Raw genomic sequence first — 23700 nt, 5'->3', positions numbered from 1 at the left:
CTTGTTATTTAAAAAAAAATCTTCTCTTCTGATTTTAATTCAATTCTCTTGTATAATTCCAAAATACTAAACATTATTATAGAAATGATAAATATAATAATCGTATAAAATCCAATTGTATACAAATTTATTATCATTGATTCGAGCTTTAAACCAAGGATATTTTGGGGAAATTCTAGCTTCTTTATTTCATTAAATGTATTGATATTGAATATACTCATAATAGGTATATGAAATACTGTTGGAAACATATTTAATCCTATATTTTTAAAAATTTTAATCGAAAATTCATGTTTGTAATTAATCAGGAATAAAAGTATATTATATATATTTGGATTAGATAAGAAATTAGATATATAAAAATATATTCCAGAAATCATTCCATAATATTCACGATTTGTTAAAACTAGTATTGTAGGCTTAAGTATAACTTCAGAAATAGAATTCGTTATTACTCCAAAGCAAATTATCCAAATTATATCTTTAAATATATAAGATTTAATATTTATTGATATATTTTTTTCATATACAATATTATTTAATATTGAAGAATTTACTTCTATAATCCATAATAATAGGCAAACTGTTATAAACCAAAAACCAATTATAATCATTATTCTAAACTTTATTTGACTCTCTTCCATTTTATAATTTTCTTCAATATCAAATATTTCATTATAATCATTATGTATATTGTAAATATATTTATATATAATATCTGAGATATAAACAAAAATTATTGGACCAATTGCAGATCCAAATATAAAAACAATACATTTAAACATATAGTATAAAGAATTATCCATATAATTATATTGATATTTATAATCATTCTTATCCAAAAAACCATATTGAATTTCAATAATATTGAATGAAATAAAATCATATAAATTAAATAATACTAAAATTATTTTAAGTAATACACCTGAAAATATTATGAAACCAACTATAAGCCATTCAATTGAAAATTTACTATTTTTATATATTTTTCTAATATATCTATCTTTATTCTCATACACTTCTATATTGTCTTCCTCCTCATTTAATTCATTAATTAATACTTGTCTCCGAATTTTATAAATATAATATCCTGACATTAAAGATACAAATATACCAGGAATTGCAAATGCAAAATATATTAATAAATATTGAATTTCCTTTTTAAAATTAATAAATATAATAATAAAAACTGTTATTCCCAGAAATTTACCAGATTTATAGTAACAATTTATCATACTGAATAATTTTGAAGTAGCACTTAAATTATAATTAGATCCAACAATATTAAATACTAATGGTAAGAGTGCATTATAAGCACAATTTATGATAATATTAAAACAAAATATTAGAGGAAAATTTATTAATATGCTAATAGATGAAAGTATACCCCAAATTGTAAATAATAACATTAATAAAAAGACTGGATCAATTCTATCAGATAGAAAACCCCAAAACAAATAAGTAATTATACTAATGATATCTTGAACACCAACTAATATAGGTGGATTTAATAGACCATATCCTTTATGATTAGAATATCGTAAAATCAGTAATAAGAAGAAGAAATATTCACTATACCCTTGTAGTAAATTCATACATAGTAATAGTTTAATTGAAAAGTTTGCAGTAACAGGCTCTTTAGAGAAATTTCCCAAATATTTTTTATTTAAAGTTTCACTTGAAAATTTCATTATATGATCTTTTTTGCCATCATACAGTATTAAATATTAGTAATCTTGATTTTTGCAGTAATAAGTCCATTATTGTGTTCGCGGCAAAGAAAATTAAGATCTTTAATTACATGTAAATAATATAACGAGATACAGAATATTGTAGTAAGTCTTATTAAATAATTTTTTTTTATTTGATTATGATTTTTATTGGATTAATAAATAAATTAGAATTTATGATATATACTCAAATGAACAAAATAAAAATACGAAGTTTTGACTTTTTTTAAAAAAATACTTTAAGATTAATATAAAGTTCTAATTACTTTTGTATTTAGAAAATTCTATTATAAAATGTTTTGTCTAATATTATTTATTTTGTAAAATTTATATTTAAATAAAATCACATAAACTAAACTATTGAATTTGTAGTTAAAAAGTCAATAAGTCTTTTTATATTTAAGTTGACAATATTATGATCTTAAAATCAGTACAATACTAAAATCAATTATTTAGAAATCCCAATCAATCATAAATTCTAGAAGATATAAACAAGTAAATAAGCTAATTATCAATAAATCTAGTTAAATTGAAGTTAGATTTATTATTGTTTCTGAAATTCACCTAATAACTTGTTTTTTTAAAAGGGAAGTGAGAAGTATTTATCTGATTTTATTTTTTTTAAGTTAAGATATTTTGAAATATATACTAAAATGTAATAATGAGCTTATAATTTTTATAATATTAATTAGATAGTCTTTTGTTTCAGAAACTAAAGCTTTTTGAAACTAAAATTGACTAGACAATTTATTATTATAAAAATTAAAATAAATTAAATTATTTCTGTAGAAGTTTGATTGATCTTTTTTTTGTAAGAAATTTAGTAATAACTAACAATATATGTAAAAATAATTTTTAAATAATGAAAATTCCTTATTTTTATTAAAAGAAATATATAGTATATTTTATTGGATTGAATTGTCACAATACTCAGAAATTGTAATATTTAAGAATAACAGATTATATTATTATTATCCCAAATATTTTTTTTTTTTAAATATATGTTCAAGTTCTATTAATATTTGAAAATTAACTAGATTAGTTATTTATAAATTTCACAAATGTCGTAATTATTTCAATATTTAAATTACTAAATATTACATAATCTTATAATTTGACCCAATTAAATTCATTAATTACTAAATATAAGAGTATATATGTTATAAAATTTAAGATTGGAAATGTATTTAATCTAATAAAGATGACTTACTATGAGATAAATTTATCTAAAGATAAGGATATATTCAATTCTTATTAATAATGATACAGATACACAGAAATATTACTTTAAAAAGTACTCTTGTACCTTTTTTTAAAAAAATGAAATAAAGATGAGAATAAAAAACAATATACTATCATTCAAAGTGGTATAAAAAAAAAAAAAAAAGGTCAATGTAGATATCTAATATTTAATATTACTGCAAATTAATCAATCTCATAATCATATTTAATCCACATATAACTATTAAACAAATTCAATGATAATTAATACTTCTTTATTTTTAGATGTATTTTTATCTAAAATAAATATCTTTGTACAAAATTTGGTCAAAATTTATGAAAATAATGATTTGATTTTCTTTGAGATCTAGTACGATAAAGTGAATTAGATGGAGTATCACTTCTATTTTGAGTTAAATGATAATTTGATCCTTGAAGCATTCTTGAATGATTCTCAATACTAGATGGTCCTGATAAATCTCTAACTATGCGATTACCTCTTCCATCATCCTCAATTTCTTGAATACTTTCACGTGTAGTTCCATCTGCTAACCGTTCTGTTGTAGTAGTGCGAGTCACTACTTTACCATTTATAACACTTGTAGTTTGAGAAATGGATCTTGATGAGCCTCCAGTCATATTCATACCACTTGAAAAAGATGTACTACTAAATGAATGAGTAGCTCCATCAAAACCAAAACTTCTACTAAATTGTCCAAATCTACCAAACATCTCAGATTGTAATCTATCAAATGGAGATGAATTTGACATATTTCTACTTATAAATCTACTGGATATATCATTCCCTGAGAATATATCAAATATATTATCTGTACCAAAAAATTCTTCAAATATTCTACTAGCATGACCCATACTAAATTGTCTGTGGAATTCATCAAAATCAACATTATTATCAGGAGAATTGGCTCCATTTACTCCATAAGTATCATATCTTCGTCTTTTATCTGGATCTGATAAGACTTCATAAGCTTCAGCTATTCTTTTAAACATTTCTTCTGTTTCAGCACGATTATCCGGATTTTTGTCAGGATGCCACTTTAAAGCTAAACGCCTATAAGCTTTTCTAATTTCATCATCTGTTGCATGACAAGATACACCTAATAAGTTGTAATAATCCATAATGACAACTTCTAAATAAATAAGATCTAGCGACTTGATTTTATAAAAATAAAGGGGATATTTTTACCGCTATTTTTTCTTCCCCCTCAATTTTTCAAATAATGGGAAAATAACATCTGATGGATCCAGTTCTAAATGTATATACAATAGATGGTTATTCAGTTAATTTTCCATACAAAGCATATGATTGCCAAATAACTTATATGGAAAAAGTTTTGTATTCACTGAAACATAGGAAACATGCACTTTTGGAAAGTCCAACAGGAACTGGGAAGACAATGTGCCTTCTAGCATCAACATTAGCATTTCAAAGGGATTGTATAGTAAAATATAATTTGACTAGGAAGCTTAATAATAGCTGTGAAGTGGACAGAAATTTGAAAACAACTGGTACATCTAATTTATATGAGGAAGAACATACTAAAATTGAAATTGATAAATCTTATAATTTGAATGAGGAACATGGAGATTCAAATTTAAAAAAACAAAAAAGTGAATTTATTTTACCTAGAATAATATATTCATCTAGAACTCATAGTCAATTATCCCAAGTAATGCGAGAACTTCGCTCTTCCAAAATTGTGGAAGCATTATGGAAGAATTTGAATGATTTAAATATTGAAAATTCTTTAAGGCAAGATTCTCCAACAAATAAAAAACAACGAAATACAATGAAAAATCCTGGAAATAAATTATTTAAGGCTACAATATTGGGATCCCGTGATCAATTATGTGTTCACCCAAAAATATCAAAATATAGAGGTAGTGCACTGGTAAAAAATTGTCGAAAAACAACTAAGGAAGGTAAATGTAGGTATCACAATAATTTAAAACAAGCAAATATGACGGGTATAGCAGGCGATATAGAGGATATTGAAGATTTAAAACGTATTGCATCTACAGATTCTGGGTATTTTTGTCCATTTTATGCAACAAGGGAAATAGCAAATATATGTAATGTAATATTACTTCCATATAACTATCTATTAGATAGTATAACAAGACAAAATTTGAAACTAGATTTGAATAACACAATTATAATTTTAGATGAAGCACATAATGTAGAATCTGTAGCTGAAGAAGCATATTCATATGATTTAAGAGATATAGACTTAGCATTGTCACAAAAAGCAATTCAAAATATGTTAGAAGCCGCAAGATCTGGATTGTTAAAAGAGAGAGAATCTGACAAAAAAGAGGATGATATTTCAATTTCATTTGATATTGAAATTGCTATACATCTAGCAACTAGTGTATACGAACTAAGTAAATTAATAAGAGATATTCCTTGTAAAGTACCTAATAATCGTAATGAGAGGATAAGAAGTAAATTAGGTGATGTTGAGGGTACTATTTTTCCTGGTTCATATATTCATACTCTTTTCAAATCTGCTGGTTTTACAATTGATAAATTTCAGAATATGGATGAATGTTTAACAAGTATGATAAATTTTGGCCAAGGTTTAAGTGGTAATATAAGTGATTTATCAAGTTTATCTGATATAACTCCTATACAATTGAATGCAAGAATTGGAGCTTTAGAGAGATTTCAAAGATGTTTGAGACTTACATTTAATACTTGTGCTGTTTCTAATCCACAATGGTTTAAAGTTTATGTACATTATGAAATATCTCAACAAAATGGACTAAATTCCGAAGAATCAATTGATATAAATAGAGATATTGATACAGAATATGATGGAAATTATTATAATTTATGTTTAAGTTTTTGGTGTTTTAGTCCTGCTGCTGCTTTAACATCACTTGTATCATCTGGAGTTAGGTCATTAATAGTAACATCTGGTACATTATCTCCTCTAGATACACTTGCACAGCAATTTAGTTGTGCAAATTTTTCATTTGAAGTTTTTTTAGAGAATGATCATGTAATTAATGGGAACGAACAATTATGGGTAGCTGCAATAGAGCAAGGAGCTCCTGAAAATAAAACTCAACTTATTGGATCTTTTGAATCAAGAAGTAATCCAGCATATTTTGAAGCATTAGGATCAACAGTTTTGGATAGTGTTAAGCGGATCCCTGGTGGAGTCTTATTATTTTTTGCATCATATACATTAATGGATCAAGCAATAAATTTATGGACAATTCAAGGTCTTATGGATAGAATTAAGGCTTTAAAAAGTGTTTTTGTTGAACCAAGGAATTCATATGAATTAAATAGTATTTTGGAATCATATAAAGGTTGTATTGAATTAAAAAGTAAAAATAATGTAAAATCTAATTCACTTGATAAATTGACAGATTTTACTAATATAACAAAAAAATGTGCTAATTTTGGTTCATTACTCATAGCAGTATGCCGTGGAAAGATATCTGAAGGAATAGACTTTTCTGATGATACTTGCAGAGGAGTAATTATTGCAGGAATGCCTTTTCCTTCAATTGCAGATCCAAGAGTTTGTCTAAAGAAACAATATATGGATGAATATAGAATGGATAGTCGTCGATGGTATAATCAACAGGCTATTAGAGCTGTTAATCAAGCAGTTGGTAGAGTAGTTAGACACCGTTTAGATTATGGAGCAGTTATATTTGCTGATAAAAGATTTACTCATACAAATATTAGGAACCAATTATCAAAGTGGTTAAGAGGGTATATCAGGTGTTTAGAATATCTTAACACAACTAATTTAAACAGTATTTCTACTTTTTTTAATAGAGATTTACATAATAAATTAATTGGAAATTCTAATAATTTAAATGACAATAAATTAGATCTACTCTCTAATAAAGTAGATGAGTCAATCAGAAGTAATATAAATACAACTAGTGATAAGAAGTTATGTATACCTATTGTAGGTAATAACTTAAAAAATGAGGTAACAAATTTGTTACAACAGCTCCCACAGAATAATGTTGAAAATACACAATGCCTAACTATTATTGAGAATAAGGAGCTTAATCAAAATATACATAACAATATTAGGACAATAAATATACCATGGAAAAAAAGTAAGATTGATTCGTCAGTAAATTGTACAAAATATGATGAACAAAAAGTCCACTTTAACTTTGTACCCATTTCATCTCCAAATAAAAATTTAGGACGGACAGATAAAAAGGGCTCTTTATTATTTGATAAGGCAAAGTCAACTTTAACAATAGAAGAATACTTGAATCTGAAGTCTTATTTATTTAATCTTGATAATTTAAACTCAACAATATTAGTTAAAATAGTTGATTGCTTTTTACCTGATCATATTACTGACTACAAAACTTTTAATGAAAGGAGTATATTGGCTAGGAATTTTCAAATATTTATTCCAGAACATTTTAAGATGGTTTATATTTCATTTATTAATAATAAAGCTACAAGTTTTGAAATTTGTAAAGATAAAGCTTTACTCAATGCACTAGAAAGTCAAAACGAATGAAAAGGGATTTTTACATTATGGGTAAATTCGACAAATATAACTATTAATTAGCTAGCTATATTATGCAATATTATGATTGTAATATTCTTTTATGAGACCATTATTATTATTACAATAAATAAATCTCACCATATATAATCTAAGTCATCTTCATTTTGATTTTGTAAATTATTTATAAAATTATTGTAATTCGTACCTATTAACATTTCTTCATTAAAATAACTATCTTTTTTTTTCTTAAAGTTATAGACTGGCTCTCCATTAAAAATACTTAAGCCTAATTCTTGTGTTGATGCCCATTTAATAGTATAATGTCCATCTACAGATGGCCATCTTATCATGTATTCCTGAGTAAACTTGTAAAACTTGCTCAAGGCAAGTAGTGCACTGTAATTGCTTAAATTTACTGCTTTAAGCTGTTTGTCTCTAAATTGCCATCCTTCATAAAACATTTCTAATTGATCTTCAGCCTCAGTATTATATTTAATAGCTAAGTTTCGATCTAAATTTTTATTTTTAGGCTTACTTTTATTATAAATAGACTTTTTCCCACTAAATGAATATTCAATACTATCCCCTATTAGTTCATCATTTGTACTTGTTTTTAATAACATATTATCTTCACATAAATATGGCATTTTATTATCATATAAAATATTAGGATCATCATTTTCACATGAATTTCTTCTATTTTGGTTTCTATTACTTATTCTCCTTTGAGAAATAAAATTATGTTGATCTTCATTCCCTTTTGTCCTAGCCTTTGTCCACAATTGTTTTGCGTATTCATATGCTTCTTTAATAGAGTTATGCCTACTTAGAGCTACCCACCCAACGTAAGTGTTATGATATCTAACTCTGTATCCTATTTGCCTTTTATCAAAATAGATCCCAGGTATAGGTGGAAGCTGTAATGCTTCAGCTTCTACTTCTTGTAAAATACATCTTTTTCCATTATTGTCAACATGAGTAAACTTGTCTAAACCAACTGATCTTCTATACTGGTGATACTGAAGATAACTTGAGTTTAAGCTATGCTTAGTGCTTTCTACTAATTGCTCATTATCTTCTAAACTAGAATAACTAAAACCTTCAAAAATAAAATATTTTTGAGATTCAATAAAATTTTTTCTTATGCTAATACTTGATACATAGGATGTTTTAGTTATATTTTCATCATTTTCTCTATTATTTGATAATATTAAAGAATCATTTGAAGGCCCTAGCTTATTACATAGTATGCCTGTTTCATCATGATATAAAGATTTTACCTCACTTATAATATTCTCATATTGTGTTTCATTATTAGTTTGGTCATCAGGTATTGCCAAAACGTTGTAGTTATTCACATTTTCAGGTTTCTCAAAATATATATTACTTCTACTTTCGGAAGCAAAAAATTGATATACTGTATCATCTACAGATTCTATAGAAGATAAATTATTTGAGTCTTGTATTAATATTTCTATATTTTCACTATTTCTAGTGTCTAAACTTGTCTCTTCACCTTCTGGTCTATGACGTTTCCTTCTCCAGCCTGGAGAATCATCATTGCAACTCATTCCTATCCCCAGGACCATATCTAATTTATATACAAATATTTCCTCAGAATATTTACTTAATATACCAAAAAAGGAGTTAAATTTTACTTATTTGCATATATTTGTCAGTGCATGACTTGATGCCACACCATTATTTAACTGTCCTGTGTGGCAAAAATTCTAGTTAGTCACAAATTACAATAAAATTGTTTTTAAATAGATCATAATGTAAATAATTCAACTTTATAAAATCTAAATTTAGATCATAACTTTTCTTGATGAGTTAATAAAAAACTTCTTAGTTAAAAGAAGAAGAAAGAAAAAATTAACTGCTTCGACGCATTAAGCGCCAATTTGTAGATATTTGAACTTAAATAAGTGTAAATATACGTGAAATTAAAAATAAATAATATAAGGCCATTACTTTATATTAAAATAGCAGACTAATATGCAAAATAAAGATCTATTGGCTCATTGATATCGTTGCAAGATTTTAAGGTAGCACTGGTATCATCAAGAATATGTTCACTAAGAGAAGTAGCAATATCAGGTATCTCTACAAAGGACTGATATTGATTTGTAGAGACCAATGAGAAGATGGGTGATGTTTCATTTATATCACCAGATAATTGAGATCGCTCTATAGAGCCTTGGCTATTTTCACTATTACCACTACGTATAGGTGATGAACAAGAAAAAGACATTGAAAATGAACATGAATATGAATTGAGCATTACATCCAGAGATTTATGTTCAAATTCTAAATTTTCTTGTAGGTTGTTGCTATATGATTCTAATAATTTGATCCAAATTGGGAGCTCATTGGGATTAACTAATAAGTGATGCTGTATAGAAGAAAAAACCAAACGATGATCCAAATATAATATTGGTGCTATTATATCTGTTACATCTTGTTCTACATTATTTATATAACTAGAAGATTGACTATTTTCAGATATTTGTGATTCTGAATTACTTAATATATTCGAAAATCTTAATGAACAATGTGACTTCAACTTAGATAAGCCTGGTATTTCTCCACTAATCCAAGACTGATATAACTTATTTAAACAATTTACAGGTATATTCCTTATTAAAGTCCAAATTACATTGTCATAAGATGATGATGCAATATTAGGTGTTTGAATTTCCCTTTCTGTAGAAGTATTTATTTCTTCATAATGCCTTATTTGTGTGCAATTTACTGAATTTAATGGTATTAAGTTGGTACATTGATGAGTATTATTTAACACATTCTTTTTGTATTGGTTAGTTATACTAATTTTTCGATTGTTCAAAGTGCCATCTTGCTGTTTGCTTAAATCTACTTCTGCCTCATAATTTGGCCCATATACCTTTACTGTTGGAGTGCATGGAGATGAATCATTTATATCAGTATCTGAATTGGTAGGATCTAATTTTTCAGTAGAAATATCTTTATGGTTATCATCTTTATTTGACCAGGAATTCTTTTCCTGACGAATATCTTGTTGTGAATTCGTTTGTTGCTTCAACTTTTCAATATTACTTGCTATTTTTGGTAATAATCTTATATTTTTTTGATTTATTGTACGAATAGAAGTGGTTGGTTGACTCTTTCGGCCACGATATCTCCATTTCTTAATATGACTTTCTATATCAAGGGTTGATACCCATAATAAACTTCCAGGAGGGTATCCTGCATCAAGATACTCTTCTGGACACATCTCCATACACCAAACCTTCAAAAGTCTCTTTAAGGCACATAATCTATTCATTGATTTTAACTGATAGTAAAAATCCATTAACCTTTGGGGGTTACTACTCCTTGCACGGGGATCAAGATGATATGGTGGATCAACAACGAACATGAATAGAAGTACTTTCATAAATACTGGTCCTGAAATATTTTTTTGTTTATAATGATTCAAAACATCAACCTTGTGGCAACCATTTAACTGTAATTTCTTATCAAAAAAATAATACTTTCCCCCACCTCCACTTTTTAAAGCTCTCCTTTCAGTACAAAAAGCTAAAAAACCACTATTCTGCTTTGAGATACAATTTGTAAAATAACTCTCAAATTTTGAGATATTCTGCTCTTTACCTAAATCATCAATACTTTGAACTACTGGTATTGGACAGCGACTAGGAGCATCTCTTACAATACGAAAAATTTCTATAACACTTGGTACTAATTTCAAATAACAAGTTCTACTCTTCGTAAATTCAAGCATTAAATTTGTCTTTAATAACTCTAAATAATCATTATCCATAAATCTCGTTACATCTAAATCATTTATTGGTTTGATATTTCCCTTCAGTAAAATATTTGTACTAGAGTTATTTACAATTAAATTTTCTTCAGATTTTGAATCTTTACTAACTGTATGTAATTGATATGTTTGTTTACTTATATTATTATTAGTTACTAATGGTTTACTGGAAATTTGAATGATATCTGTTAAATTTTTGATACTGTTTTGTGGTTGCAATACTATATCATTATCATTATTTTGTAATGAAGATTGCAAATTAATGCATACTTCATTTGGCTCTATGCAGATATTATCTTTAGTCTCAAAAACTTGATTTTCTTCATTATTACCATTCTTATAAATTTCATCAGCACTATTTGTGGATTTATTTATATCTGAATTTTGATATTCAATATTGTCTTTATTAATATTTTTATTGTTTTTTTACATTTAAAGTTTGGTAACCAGATATTTGTATCATTCTCATCATTAGTATTGAGTTTACAGTTTAACTCATCACTCAATATTGAATTCCCATCTAATTGTAATTTCCTTTTTGATCTTCTATAACATGACGATGTTAAAATTGGATCTATCTGAGACTTACTAAAATAAGGAGATCCAAAATCATGTATAGATGCAGGTGAAGATGTTGAAGGGGTAAGAGATAATTTAGCCTGCCTTTCATCATCCCATAATAAACAAGTAGACCTTCCATTAAGACCATCTGTATTATTTGGCATAGTGAAGAATATTACAATATATCTTTGTATTATTTATTAAACTATTTGAGCTAACAAACATAAATGGATTTATATATATTTTGAGCCAATTTAGATTAATGAATATAACCAGTTATTAACAAAATCTAACTGGAATATCTTATGTGGGAGTATGAAATTTTAACAATACTGTTTATAAATTACTCATTAATAAAATCTTAATTGTTTTATTACAAAAATTTCTATACAACCAAATATTGCAAGATACTGTCACTCACTTATAGAGTACCGTAATGATCCCACACACGTAATTAGATGAATTGTACAGCGCTATACATACATCTGATAGTTACATTTGAAGGATAGTACAGTGTTTTAACCATTGGAGTCCCAAGTATTTCTTGTATAGCAGCTAATTTGATCCAAACCTTCACATACCTTGTCATTATTATCCCAACAAGCTTAATAGTATCCTTATATACTACAATGGTCTATATAATATAAATGGAGTAGGACTCATAGCAAATTAAGAATCTTAATGTATTAAGGATATTTGCAACTACCTAGGAGTTGAAATAATGGAGAATTATTAGAAATTTTAATAGCTATTATTCTGTATGTCTCTATATCCTGTCTCTCCAAATAATTACAATCAATAAAAAAAAATTGTATATTATTGGAGTTGCAATTTTAACTGGAATCTATATATAGTAACTATTATATACTATAAATATAATTCACAATATAATAAATTACGACATAGGACGTATTCAACAACATATAAATATATTGTGGAATCACAGCAATCCAACAAATATGGATCAATTATTGCAATTTCATGTATTATGGAGCCCTGATCTGGAGAAGTCAACATTAGTATTTAGACGTATATCTTGTCATTAAAATGCATCATTGGGTCTATTTATTTGCACTGGAGCGGGGGACTATCCCAAATTATTTACATTTATAGGTAGCAATAGGTCCAATATAAGATAGGCTGTGGTTGAAAAAACCCTTAAAATACTAAATTTTAACATTTGCTTGCTCTCTTTATAGATATATAAAATATTCTATTTCAAATCAAGATCAACTATTACTAGTCAACTTTTTTTTTTTTTTATATAGGTTACACAGTAACAAAAAAGTGCACTATATTTAAAATTTACCTTCTAAAAGGTTATTTTATAGTAATATTCTATTCTATTACTTAATTAATTGGTTAGTCAATTAATTTTACCCCTAATTTGTTCAATACAATAAATTGAAGTATTTTGCTATATATTTCAAATTTCAAGTTATAAAATAAATCATTTTACTTTATTCAACTATTAAAATAGATAGATAACCTATAATATATAAAATAATGCATTATATTATATTATAAACATAAAAAATATTAGTATCTACATATTAGGTAGTCAGTTAATTAAATTATCTAGATCTCGCACCTGCAAACTATTCTTCTCTTAAAAAAAAAATCTACTTATACAGAAAAAGTCATACATATAATATATACATTTGTGTGCTTAATGTTCACCTTTTCAACGATTTGATTTATTGCAAAATAGCTCTTTTTCAATTTTTCTATTGGATTTCTACTCTTCTCCTTCCTACCCGAATTCCCCAGTACGTGTCTTCTATCACAAGAGGAGTATCTAAATGTAAGAGGTTGACAACTAAAATTAATCTGTTAACAAAGAAATGTATCGAAATATCAAAAATAAAGTCTCTAACATCATCTAAATTACTACAAAATATTTTCACCTCTTCACAATATTAAGTTATTTTCATTTCAAATCTTATTAATAAGCTATAGTTCTTCATTAACTTCATTGTTATCTTTATTATCTATAATTTTGATTAATTTCAATTTAAAAATAATAACTTCATTTGGTTCTATAGAATGACCTGCACCTCTCTCACCATAAGCTAATTCTGGAGGTATAAATATTAGATATTCATCACCCTCATTCATCATTGTTAGTGCCTCTGTCCATCCTGGAACTAGTTGTGATACTTCAAATTCAGCTGGTTTATTATCTCTAGTTACAGATGCATCGAATTCTTTACCATCAAGTGTTTTTCCTCTATAGTGAACTGCAACTTTGTCGTGAATAGAAGGTTTCTTATTATTCCCACTTGAATATAAAATTTTATATTGTAATCCACTAGGGGTAGTTTCAATATTAGGTTTCTTTTTATTTTCTTCAAGGAATTCAAGAGATCTTTTTTTCAAAAGTGAATTCTTAGATTCTCTATGTTCTGGATAGTCATTTATTTTCCATAGATCATCTTTGCTATTACAAGCTTTACTAGGAATACAAATTTGTTCAATTTCCTCAGACAAAGATAACTTTTTTACTCCAACTTTTTCTAAGTATTCTTCAATATCATCCATACTATCTCTGCATACTTCAATAAATTGTTCTATAGTAAATTGAGGAGTTATATCTGCAAGAGGTTGCCATACTGTATTTGAACAAGCTACATGACGTTCAAGGAAGTTATTAATTGTTGTATCAAGGAATCCTTTGGGAGGACTAGAATCTTTATATTTCTGTAGTGCCTTCTCTAAATGATTATGAAAGGCATATGTAAATAATTGGCAATATTCACAAATTAATGTTTTGGAGTTCATTGTACTTGAACTTAGAGGTTTAACTTCAAATTCGTCCCCTATCCATTTTAGAACATATTGTTCTGCCTTTAATAAAGTTATAAAATAAAATACAATTATACTATATATTATTTTCATTTTTTCCAAATTCAACTATATATGGTATGATGTAATGTGATATATATATATATATATATATGTTAATATAAATATAAAATAATATAATTTAAAACTGGTAATTTCTTCCCTGCATGGGGGAATTTTAACTTTTTACTACTAATATATTTTGGCGCCTGATGCATTTTGTGTGGAAGATAAATAATATAGTATTAATTTTCTGTAAAGGCAAAATTACAACCTAATATAATTTCTAATAATATCTTCTTAAAAGACTGAAATTCACTCTTTTGGGTCTTATATCTATTTTTCTTTTTTTGATAAATCACTAAAATGATCTTATTATCTATATTTTTACATATATATCTTTTTATACATATTTCAGCAATTATTTTACCACCTTTTTATTTAGGTGTAAGGGAGAAGGGGTGGGAAGATAATAGTGTGGCATAATTTGATTTAGTTCTTATATATATTATGTAGATACATAAGTATAGTACATATTATTTAAGAAGTAAGATCATTAAGTTGGAATACTTTAATCCATAAATAGATAAAGTATAAAAGTGGGAATATACAAAATAACTAACTTTATAAATAAAAAATTAATATACTATTATTTATTTATTTATAAAATATTACTAAACTATACTATTTTGAAATATTATAAATCTATGATTTAGAAGTAATTTCATCTTTATGCTCGTCTAGGAACTAATGCTCGCTTGAATGCGGACACGCCTCTACAGTTAAATTTATAATATATACCTTTAAAATGTAAGATATTCTAGTAAATTAGAAACTTGTGGATATAATGACAGTTTCACCATTACCTTCAACTTCTAATCATATGATTGAAGAGGATGAAGACTTAATTTGCGGAAAGCAAGGTAAAATTGGGGATATAGAGCAAAACTGTAAAGATAAAGTGGGCACAGAGGATATTGAATCACCACTTACAAATAATACTGATACAGATCAAATTACTTCTGAGAAATCTAGCTTTTATTGTGGAACACCTGTTTCATATAAAAGCTTTTCTGAATTCACAAATGTAAAGTGCTCACCAAATTCTAATACCACATCAAAAGTATTTTTAGAAAAAAAAAATCCGAAGAAAATTTTTGAACTTATAGATGGTGCACTTAATGGTTTATTAAAAAATATAACACCAAGTTCACTTAAAAAGATAGAGAAGTCAATACTTCTTCAATGTGCTGAATATCTAGTAAAGGCAACATTTGGTGTGTCTGCAAGAATATTTACAACAGGTTCTGCTGCAGTAGATATTGATTCAGAAATGAGTGATATAGATATTGTAGTCTTTGCTCCATTTGATCCACGAACAGCTCTATATAAGATGTCAGCACAATTCCAATTATTAAGAAGAAAACATGATGATAGATGTATATGTTGTAATTCATCAGATTTACATACAAATTGTAGATCATCTTGGTACTTAGAAAACTATTTGATGGGTATGGAAATAAATGTAATTGATACAGCTAAAGTTCCTGTAATGATTATTAGAAGTAAATCACCTGGTTTTAAGACAGAATGTGATATTTCAATAAATATTTATACTTCTCTATTACACTCTGTACTATTTCAATGTGTACTAATATCATATCCTGAATTACGACCTGTATTAAGATTAATTAAATATTGGCTATATATAAGAAAATTACCAGTAGCACGTGATGGTGGGATGCCCTGTATTGTTTGGTTATTATTAGCTTTTGTACATTGTAATATCAATAATAACCCAGTTAGATCACAACAGCAGGATATGGAGAACATATGGAGACCTGCAAAACAACTACTTTTAAATTTACATTTAAATTCTTCACAGAAGAGTTTAGTTAATACTGATATAGATTCACAATATATAACTTTGTTTGAGAACGATAAAAAAGATGGTTATTCATCGAATACACCGAATCTTTGCAATTTAATAAATAATATAAATGAAGTAAAAGATATTAGCCCTAATTTATTAATTACAAAAGAAGATAATGACTATAAAACAAAAAGTATAGGAGGTACGACCTTTATGGCTCTAGTATCTTTTTTTATGTCATTATGGCACAGGAATTCATTATCATGTAGTGTGTCTGTAATAAGCAGAAACATACAACCAAAAGATCAAAGGATGACATCACAAGTAATATATAATAATGGTGGTATTTGGGATGAAGTACTGACTTTAAATGATCCATCAGCATCTCTTCTAAAGCAATTAGAAGGACAGAAGTCAATATTAAATGGAATAAAAGATAATGAATCCACTCAATACAATTTGAATAATATAGAAGACAAACATAAAAAAATAAAATATGTGAGTAAATTAGAAATAGGGGATATTTATGAATGGTTATTACCGCATAATGATTATTTGACATCATCCGATTTGGCAGCACGTGTAACTTGCGGAACATGGTTGGTGTACTTATATGAATTAAGACGTGGATTTACTATTTTGGAAACTTACCTACAAAAAATTACAATTGCTTTAAATGATTTCGATGCAAATGATGTAGTTGAAAATTTATTTATGCCTATAGATGAGGAAGTATATAAAATACCAGCAAAACTTTCAAAATCAGTGCCAAATTGCGTGTATAGTTCAATAGATCTCGATTTTTTATTTGAAAATGAGTTATTAACGTTAATACAAGTTCCATATCTTTCTTGTAATCACAAATTTTGCTTAGTTTTATTATATGGACATGTAGTTATATTAAGAATTGAGAAAATATGTGTAGATTGGGAAGGAGGTTGGTGGAGTAACGAATTTTTGAGTAGAAGAGATACTAGATCAGTTTTACATGGCTCAATATTTTATCCTATTCCAATATCTTTTAGTAGTTATAGAAATTCAAATTCTGAACATTGTATTTTGCAACCAATTGACTCAAGAATCTTGTATAGTAATATAAGAGACAGTGCCAAAATTTCAAATATTGGAGAAGTAATGGTAAATCCAGCTGTTTTTATTACTATTTTGAATGGTATTGAGTGGTATTCTATTGATGAATACAATGGTTTTTATATTATTCCTATAAAGGAATATTATAGATTTCTTGATATTGAGATTATTGCTAAAGATTCACCATACTGGCATGAAAATTTCAATGGTAATAGTAGTTCAATACAACCCCTGGTGATATCATGTAAATTCTGCAGAAAAACATGCAAGTCTAGTGGATTAGAAAATTTACTTGGATTAAAAGATTTTTATTGGGACTCTAAACAGAGCAAATTTGGGAATAAGTGACTAGTAAATTCATTTAAAAAAAAAATAGTGTCAGGTGTAAAATAGCCTAGCAATATAAAAAGTCCATCCTTTAGATTTTTTTTCCCCCCTCATCTTTAAAAATAAATATTGTATTTAAGGATAAAAAGAGATAACCCTGACATTCTAACATTCCTTATACTTAAAATTTACGAACAATAGGGGTTCTAATTTCTTCATTAGCATCAAAACCAAGATTTACACTTTGCGCTTTGATTATATCAGTTATACATGGTATCTCTTCATCTAATATTTGTGAGTCACTATCTGGACTAATTAACTCCTCTAATTGTTTCCTCGCAATAGTCGCCTGAAATTTCCAATTAATGGGAATATTCTTATCACGAGCATTTATTGTATGAATACTGTGATTATTATTATTATATAAGTCTTCAGAATCCTGATTAATTATAGTATCTCCATTGTCATTATTTATACCTGGAAATGCAGAAAAGTCCTCAACTAATTGTTTATTTTGTATATAATTTACTTCCCACTTCTCATTTTTATTAGAAAGCTTTTCATCTGAAGATAATCTACCATTGCTTGCCAAACTACTCATTGATAAAAAACCACATAATGGGGGTAGTGATGATTTTATTGTTTCAGAATCTTCATTAGAATATTCAATTTCTCTTAAATTTAATTCATTATTTTCATCACAATTAATCCTTAAATTCTCTTTCGGTGTAATGTATATATTTCTCATAGAATCTAATTCTATATTTGAGATATTACTATTCTTTTTTTTATTTATATTCAAACATTTATTTCCTGGAAAGTTCCTGTTAATATGTTTTTCTCCTAATTTTACATCATATTTAGATAAAGTCATCGGATTCATCTTAGTTCCCTGAATTCTTGGTTGCATTATATTAGGATGCACGTCTTTACATAATTTCTGATAAAGTACACCATTATTCATACAATCTCTCTCAACTACAGGTTGAGCTTTCTTTTTCTCGAAACGAGCTTTTGTTGCAAATTTAGGTGATATAGGTTTAGTAACCTCTTTAATTTGAGAACTTGCTTTTAAAATAGATTTATATCCATCATTATATATAGGTGAATTATTATCAATATTTCCTACATACTTTTTCATTGATTCAACAATATTATTTAAACGTTTATCTTCATTATATTCTTCATTTTTAGATAATACTGCTACATTGAAAGTATCATCTCTTTTATTCGATAATTTACCCCCAAACTTATTCAACTTTTCTAGTATACATTTTGATCGGTTAATAGCTCTAGCATCAGTAGAAAAATTAAATGGTTTAGGAACTGTTGTTTTAGATGATCTATTACTACAACGAGATTCAGCTCCAACAGATGTAGCAGATCGTACTGATAATGGTCCATTAGGTATATTATATTGATTAATTTTGTGTAAATTCAAATTTAATGAACTAAGTGGTTTACTTGACTGTCGTGATCTATATTCTGCCCTTCCAATTGTAGCAAATTCAAAAGCTTTAGGTTTTGTTACTTTTGAATTTATAGGCTTCTTTGGTATATTTTCAGATATATTGAATATTGAATTATTGGGATTTGATCTAGTGCTAAGTAAAGTAGGGACATCACGATTAACACGAATAGAAGTTCTGAATGACCTACCAACAGGTAATTGCTCTAGAATCCCCCTTTCAATTCCATTTAATAAAGTATAATTATCTTTTATTGAGGATTTTACTTCACTACGAGGGGTAAAACCAGTAGGAAAGTTTGTTAATGATAATGAATCAAGCCGTAAGTGACTTGGAATAGTTAACGTTTTTGGTATTTCACTCATACTTGCAAAGTACTTATAGTAATAATATTAACCATTTGATTCAATCATTTAAGTTCCCTTTCTTTATGTAAACAAGAAAAAAAAAGAAAAAATATGGGAAAGAAGGAAAAAAGAATACAGTAGAGAGGAAGATAAATAACTTCATGTAGACTGGACCATAAAATAAAAGTGGGGCCTATATAAAACCGCCTTTAACCTAACCCCACAATTTTTCTTTTACTTTTTCATAATAAAACTTAACTATTTAGTAATATAAATAAGTAAAACATATAAGTATTCTACTATTGAAATATAGAATTATACCCAGAAATAAAAATCTAGTAATTATTATACTTTACTATCGATAAAATTAATTATATTACATAATTTAATAAACTTTAGTCCCATGCAGAATCTACATGTATATTTTAGCGCCTTTTAAATCTAAGTTTACTGAGATATAAGTATTATACCTAGTTTGTAAATTCTAAATAATAGAAAGATTAAATAATATGAGATTATGTTTTTAATATTATTCATCTATTAATAGTATGATGTTATTAGTGTTATTACAGAAATCTTAATATTATAATAATAGGATTAATGGCGAAAGAAAAAAAAAATAAAATGACGACTTTTCACTAGAAGTCATTACTAAACAAATTACCTTCTATTGAGTTGTCTTTTTTCTCTTCTCTTTTTAAAAGAAAAAAAAAAGTTAGTCCCATTAATTATATAGATTATAAGAAAAGGATTGAGTTTTAATCTAGTAAATCTAAGAGAAAAAAGTATCTTATATAGTCATTTCTAATCATCTTCATATTACAAAACTATCTAGGTTTTAAACTCCTAAAATATTGTAATATTAATAATATATTATTAGGTATTTAATTTGAGGAATTACACATACTAGACAAAACAATAATCCTCGGAAAAATTAACTCAAAGAAAATCATAATTTATAAATTCAATTTATATTAGGTAAAATGGCATATCCTACCAATTGAGGTTGATAAGGCTGAAGTAATCGAGCTGGTACTGTTGTCTGCTGGGATTGTGGTCTAAATTCTTTAATTACTTGTGGTGAACTTCTAGAAATTCCACAAAAACATAGACCACTAATTATACAAATTATAACTAGTATTGCAGCACATGCTGCAACAAAAACAGGACCAAATATGGAGTTCTGATATGTTTGTGGTTTTGAAATATTATTATCTGGTTGTATAATCTGTTGCTGAGGTAAAACTTGATTAGGAATTGGGAATTTCGGAATTGGAGGATATATAATACGTTTTTGTGGAGGTAATTGTATTACCTCCTTAGGAACTTGAATCTTGTATATTTCCTCAACAAATAAAGGATTCTCTTTTGGTTTCCTAATTATAGTTTTCTTTGATCTTTTTCGAGGTTTTACTCTAAACAATTCTTCAATTCCTTCATCTACTAAAACATATTTAACATTTTCATTATTTTTAAAATGAATCTTTAATTTATCTTTCAATTTATTTTCATCATTAATATAAACTCTTTTAAATTTATAACCTGTATCTTTTATATTCAATGGCTTAATCTTAGATTCAATAATTGTTGGTTTTAATATTTCCTGGTTTATTACTTTTGGATGTGAAGTCTGTTTATTAAGTTGAGTCCCTACAGGTGAATTATTTGTATGAACTTGTTGTAAAGTATTTTGAGGTAACATTTTAACAGTTTTCTTAATATCTGATTCTTCAGAACTATTCATTGATTTTATATATTTAGACTTCATATCATCAGAAAAACTATCTTCTAATTGCTTTACTGTATTTGTCACTTTATTATCAACAAGTTCTTTTTCTGTATAATTAGTATTAGATTCTTGAATATTTGTTGTAGTTATATTATCTTCATTATTGGTAGCGAATCTTTGTTTAATAAATAGTTCAGAGAATGTATCTTTTGAATCATTTGAGCTTTCTTCTGCTTGTACCATCATAATTTCAATAAACTTTTCAATATTTACCCCTGCTAAAGTAGCTTCCTCCTCAAGTTCAGCTCTTGTGATATTATTATTGATACAAAATTCATCAATTAAGTTACAATTAATAGAATCCAATATATATCCCAATAATATTAGAGAAAAAAATATGATATAATATCTATTGAAGTATCTCATTAATATAATCCTAATTGTGTTTAATATATATGATATAAAGAAAAAAAATACTACCAAATATTTACTGAAAAAACATTTCGGTCCTTTCTATAATAGTAACTCTTGACAAATTTAACCAGTTTTTTTTTTTAAAAAAAAAAAAAAGAAGGCGCTTATTTAATAGAAATATTTAAGCGCTATATTTTATTTAGGTAACTAAGTTAAATCATAATTAAAAGTTAATATTATATAAATATTAGCAATAGGTTCAATTAATAATATTAACCATATATTCTCATATTTTAAATTGCCACTTTTCTTTCTACTCTTATAAATATATAGAATGTCGAAATATTTTAAATCTATATAAATATTAATAAAGTTATATTCCAAAAAAAAAGGATTTATGTTTATTACTAAGATTTCTCTAATTCTAGATCTACTTTCATTGTTAAATAAGTAAATATTAATAATAAAACCAATAATTCACCAATTTATTTACTATTCATTATAGTTACAAGTTTACTAAAATAAAATATTTAAGGGGAACAATATATTGTATAATATAACAAAATGTTATTGTGAAATTATAAAATTTATTTTAATTAAAATAACAAGAAATATTTTCTTAAAAAAAATATATCTCCTATTAATATTAATTTTGGTGTGAACTAAATAATTATTACACACAAATATTCTGCACTTAAATATAATGAATATTGTAATATTACTTTATAATATATAATGAAGTTATGAAGTTAAAGTATTTTATACTTTCTCTACTTATATTCAAATTCTTTCAAACAATTTCTTGCATTAGTATGCAAGAAGGGTATGCTCAATTATCAGGTTATAAACAAAATTTAGATAGTAGTGAAGAGGATGAAGAATCTGATGATATTCAAACTAGTCTAGACACAAGTGATTATCAAGAGGACAAAAAGTATAAAAGTGAATTAGATAAATATAATAAAGAAAATGAAGTAGAACAATTAATGGAATCAGATCAAGAAATAGAATTAAGTGAAAATATAGAAGACAAGTCAAAATTAACTCCAACAATAAAAAATGAAAATAATAACAATATTCTTTCAGATCTACAATATAGGGCAAGACAACAAAAATTACATTTATCACAAATGGTATATCCTGGTATAGAAGGATCACAAACAAATTATATATTTCTTCCTAAAAACCAACAAACAATCATTGATAACAAGATCAAGACATTACAAAAAAGTGGTTATAATCATGGATCAACACGTGAAACAATGGCAATAGGGGAATGGCGGAAACGGTATTATGCTAGGCCACAGCGTCCTGTAACAAAAATTACCTTAACTAATCAATTTCAAGATTCTACCCTAGGATGGGTTTTAATTGGTGTTGTATTTACAAGTTTATTTATTTTAGGTTTATTAGGGATAAGATATATCAATAAAAGTTGAATAAGAAATAATTAAGGAAGAAAGGAATAATTATATTATATTTAATTGGAAATTATAAGTATTTAATAGTAACATATAAATTCTGCTATAATAATTTGTATATAAATTAAATTACATATTTATTTATTATAACTTATGAAAACTATTAACAATATAATAAAAATACAAATATATTATTATAACTTAATACATGTATAGATCCATTTTTATAAAGTTATTATCATGGGGAAATTCTCCCTTCTATTGTCAATTTATTTCTCGATATTAGCGGTCAAAAGTTGCGGCATTATTGCGGGTTATTGTTGTGGAAAAGGTGCTAAACCTCG

At 26.3% G+C, this 23700-nt stretch overlaps 10 protein-coding genes across 10 annotated transcripts, besides 31 other annotated features; 3 read left to right on the top strand and 7 right to left on the bottom strand.

The window, feature by feature from the left end:
- Positions 1-20: part of a sequence feature (AT_rich) that runs on past the window's edge.
- Positions 9-1691, bottom strand: CMU_007190 (uncharacterized protein; the record flags this gene model as incomplete). Its single annotated transcript, XM_002140543.1, has 1 exon — positions 9-1691. One exon carries the CDS (start codon positions 1689-1691, stop codon positions 9-11), a length of 1683 nt encoding a protein of 560 aa, XP_002140579.1.
- Positions 261-281: a sequence feature (AT_rich).
- Positions 473-546: a sequence feature (AT_rich).
- Positions 643-718: a sequence feature (AT_rich).
- Positions 875-916: a sequence feature (AT_rich).
- Positions 965-999: a sequence feature (AT_rich).
- Positions 1131-1189: a sequence feature (AT_rich).
- A 151-nt stretch (positions 1692-1842) lies between the features above and the next one.
- Positions 1843-2074: a sequence feature (AT_rich).
- A 265-nt stretch (positions 2075-2339) lies between these two features.
- Positions 2340-2421: a sequence feature (AT_rich).
- Positions 2422-2474: 53 nt separating this feature from the next.
- Positions 2475-2640: a sequence feature (AT_rich).
- A 68-nt stretch (positions 2641-2708) lies between these two features.
- Positions 2709-2733: a sequence feature (AT_rich).
- Positions 2734-2797: 64 nt separating this feature from the next.
- Positions 2798-2846: a sequence feature (AT_rich).
- A 432-nt stretch (positions 2847-3278) lies between these two features.
- Positions 3279-4091, bottom strand: CMU_007180 (DnaJ domain-containing protein; the record flags this gene model as incomplete). The annotated part of the gene is made up of 1 exon (XM_002140542.1): positions 3279-4091. The coding sequence occupies one exon, from the start codon at positions 4089-4091 to the stop codon at positions 3279-3281; it is 813 nt and encodes a 270-aa protein (XP_002140578.1).
- Positions 4092-4210: 119 nt separating this feature from the next.
- CMU_007170 (DNA repair helicase family protein) lies at positions 4211-7486 on the top strand (the record flags this gene model as incomplete). The annotated part of the gene is made up of 1 exon (XM_002140541.1): positions 4211-7486. One exon carries the CDS (start codon positions 4211-4213, stop codon positions 7484-7486), a length of 3276 nt encoding a protein of 1091 aa, XP_002140577.1.
- Positions 7487-7611: 125 nt separating this feature from the next.
- CMU_007160 (uncharacterized protein) lies at positions 7612-9048 on the bottom strand (the record flags this gene model as incomplete). The annotated part of the gene is made up of 1 exon (XM_002140540.1): positions 7612-9048. The coding sequence occupies one exon, from the start codon at positions 9046-9048 to the stop codon at positions 7612-7614; it is 1437 nt and encodes a 478-aa protein (XP_002140576.1).
- Positions 7651-7671: a sequence feature (AT_rich).
- A 372-nt stretch (positions 9049-9420) lies between the features above and the next one.
- Positions 9421-9442: a sequence feature (AT_rich).
- A 28-nt stretch (positions 9443-9470) lies between these two features.
- Positions 9471-12007, bottom strand: CMU_007150 (uncharacterized protein; the record flags this gene model as incomplete). Its single annotated transcript, XM_002140539.1, has 2 exons — positions 9471-11683; positions 11713-12007. 2 exons carry the CDS (start codon positions 12005-12007, stop codon positions 9471-9473), a joined length of 2508 nt encoding a protein of 835 aa, XP_002140575.1.
- Positions 11649-11717: a sequence feature (A-rich).
- A 1326-nt stretch (positions 12008-13333) lies between the features above and the next one.
- Positions 13334-13385: a sequence feature (AT_rich).
- A 411-nt stretch (positions 13386-13796) lies between these two features.
- CMU_007140 (peptidyl-prolyl cis-trans isomerase, fkbp-type family protein) lies at positions 13797-14741 on the bottom strand (the record flags this gene model as incomplete). The annotated part of the gene is made up of 1 exon (XM_002140538.1): positions 13797-14741. One exon carries the CDS (start codon positions 14739-14741, stop codon positions 13797-13799), a length of 945 nt encoding a protein of 314 aa, XP_002140574.1.
- Positions 13827-13870: a sequence feature (AT_rich).
- Positions 14692-14746: a sequence feature (AT_rich).
- A 34-nt stretch (positions 14747-14780) lies between these two features.
- Positions 14781-14817: a microsatellite.
- A 493-nt stretch (positions 14818-15310) lies between these two features.
- Positions 15311-15392: a sequence feature (AT_rich).
- Positions 15393-15534: 142 nt separating this feature from the next.
- Positions 15535-17997, top strand: CMU_007130 (uncharacterized protein; the record flags this gene model as incomplete). The annotated part of the gene is made up of 1 exon (XM_002140537.1): positions 15535-17997. One exon carries the CDS (start codon positions 15535-15537, stop codon positions 17995-17997), a length of 2463 nt encoding a protein of 820 aa, XP_002140573.1.
- Positions 16669-16689: a sequence feature (AT_rich).
- Positions 17998-18157: 160 nt separating the features above from the next.
- Positions 18158-19810, bottom strand: CMU_007120 (uncharacterized protein; the record flags this gene model as incomplete). Its single annotated transcript, XM_002140536.1, has 1 exon — positions 18158-19810. One exon carries the CDS (start codon positions 19808-19810, stop codon positions 18158-18160), a length of 1653 nt encoding a protein of 550 aa, XP_002140572.1.
- Positions 19811-19883: 73 nt separating this feature from the next.
- Positions 19884-19946: a sequence feature (T-rich).
- Positions 19947-20153: 207 nt separating this feature from the next.
- Positions 20154-20185: a sequence feature (AT_rich).
- A 454-nt stretch (positions 20186-20639) lies between these two features.
- Positions 20640-20671: a sequence feature (AT_rich).
- Positions 20672-20756: 85 nt separating this feature from the next.
- On the bottom strand, positions 20757-21947 carry CMU_007110 (uncharacterized protein; the record flags this gene model as incomplete). The annotated part of the gene is made up of 1 exon (XM_002140535.1): positions 20757-21947. The coding sequence occupies one exon, from the start codon at positions 21945-21947 to the stop codon at positions 20757-20759; it is 1191 nt and encodes a 396-aa protein (XP_002140571.1).
- Positions 21243-21333: a sequence feature (AT_rich).
- Positions 21948-22066: 119 nt separating the features above from the next.
- Positions 22067-22091: a sequence feature (AT_rich).
- A 63-nt stretch (positions 22092-22154) lies between these two features.
- Positions 22155-22185: a sequence feature (AT_rich).
- Positions 22186-22275: 90 nt separating this feature from the next.
- Positions 22276-22315: a sequence feature (AT_rich).
- A 195-nt stretch (positions 22316-22510) lies between these two features.
- Positions 22511-22569: a sequence feature (AT_rich).
- Positions 22570-22629: 60 nt separating this feature from the next.
- Positions 22630-22672: a sequence feature (AT_rich).
- Positions 22673-22678: 6 nt separating this feature from the next.
- On the top strand, positions 22679-23374 carry CMU_007100 (uncharacterized protein; the record flags this gene model as incomplete). The annotated part of the gene is made up of 1 exon (XM_002140534.1): positions 22679-23374. The coding sequence occupies one exon, from the start codon at positions 22679-22681 to the stop codon at positions 23372-23374; it is 696 nt and encodes a 231-aa protein (XP_002140570.1).
- A 25-nt stretch (positions 23375-23399) lies between these two features.
- Positions 23400-23556: a sequence feature (AT_rich).
- Positions 23557-23700: the final 144 nt, after the last annotated feature.

This window comes from Cryptosporidium muris, genomic scaffold, assembly GCF_000006515.1.
Source record: "Cryptosporidium muris RN66 scf_1106632373431 genomic scaffold, whole genome shotgun sequence".
NCBI lineage: Eukaryota > Apicomplexa > Conoidasida > Eucoccidiorida > Cryptosporidiidae > Cryptosporidium > Cryptosporidium muris.
This window is presented reverse-complemented; position numbering and strand designations above follow the sequence as displayed.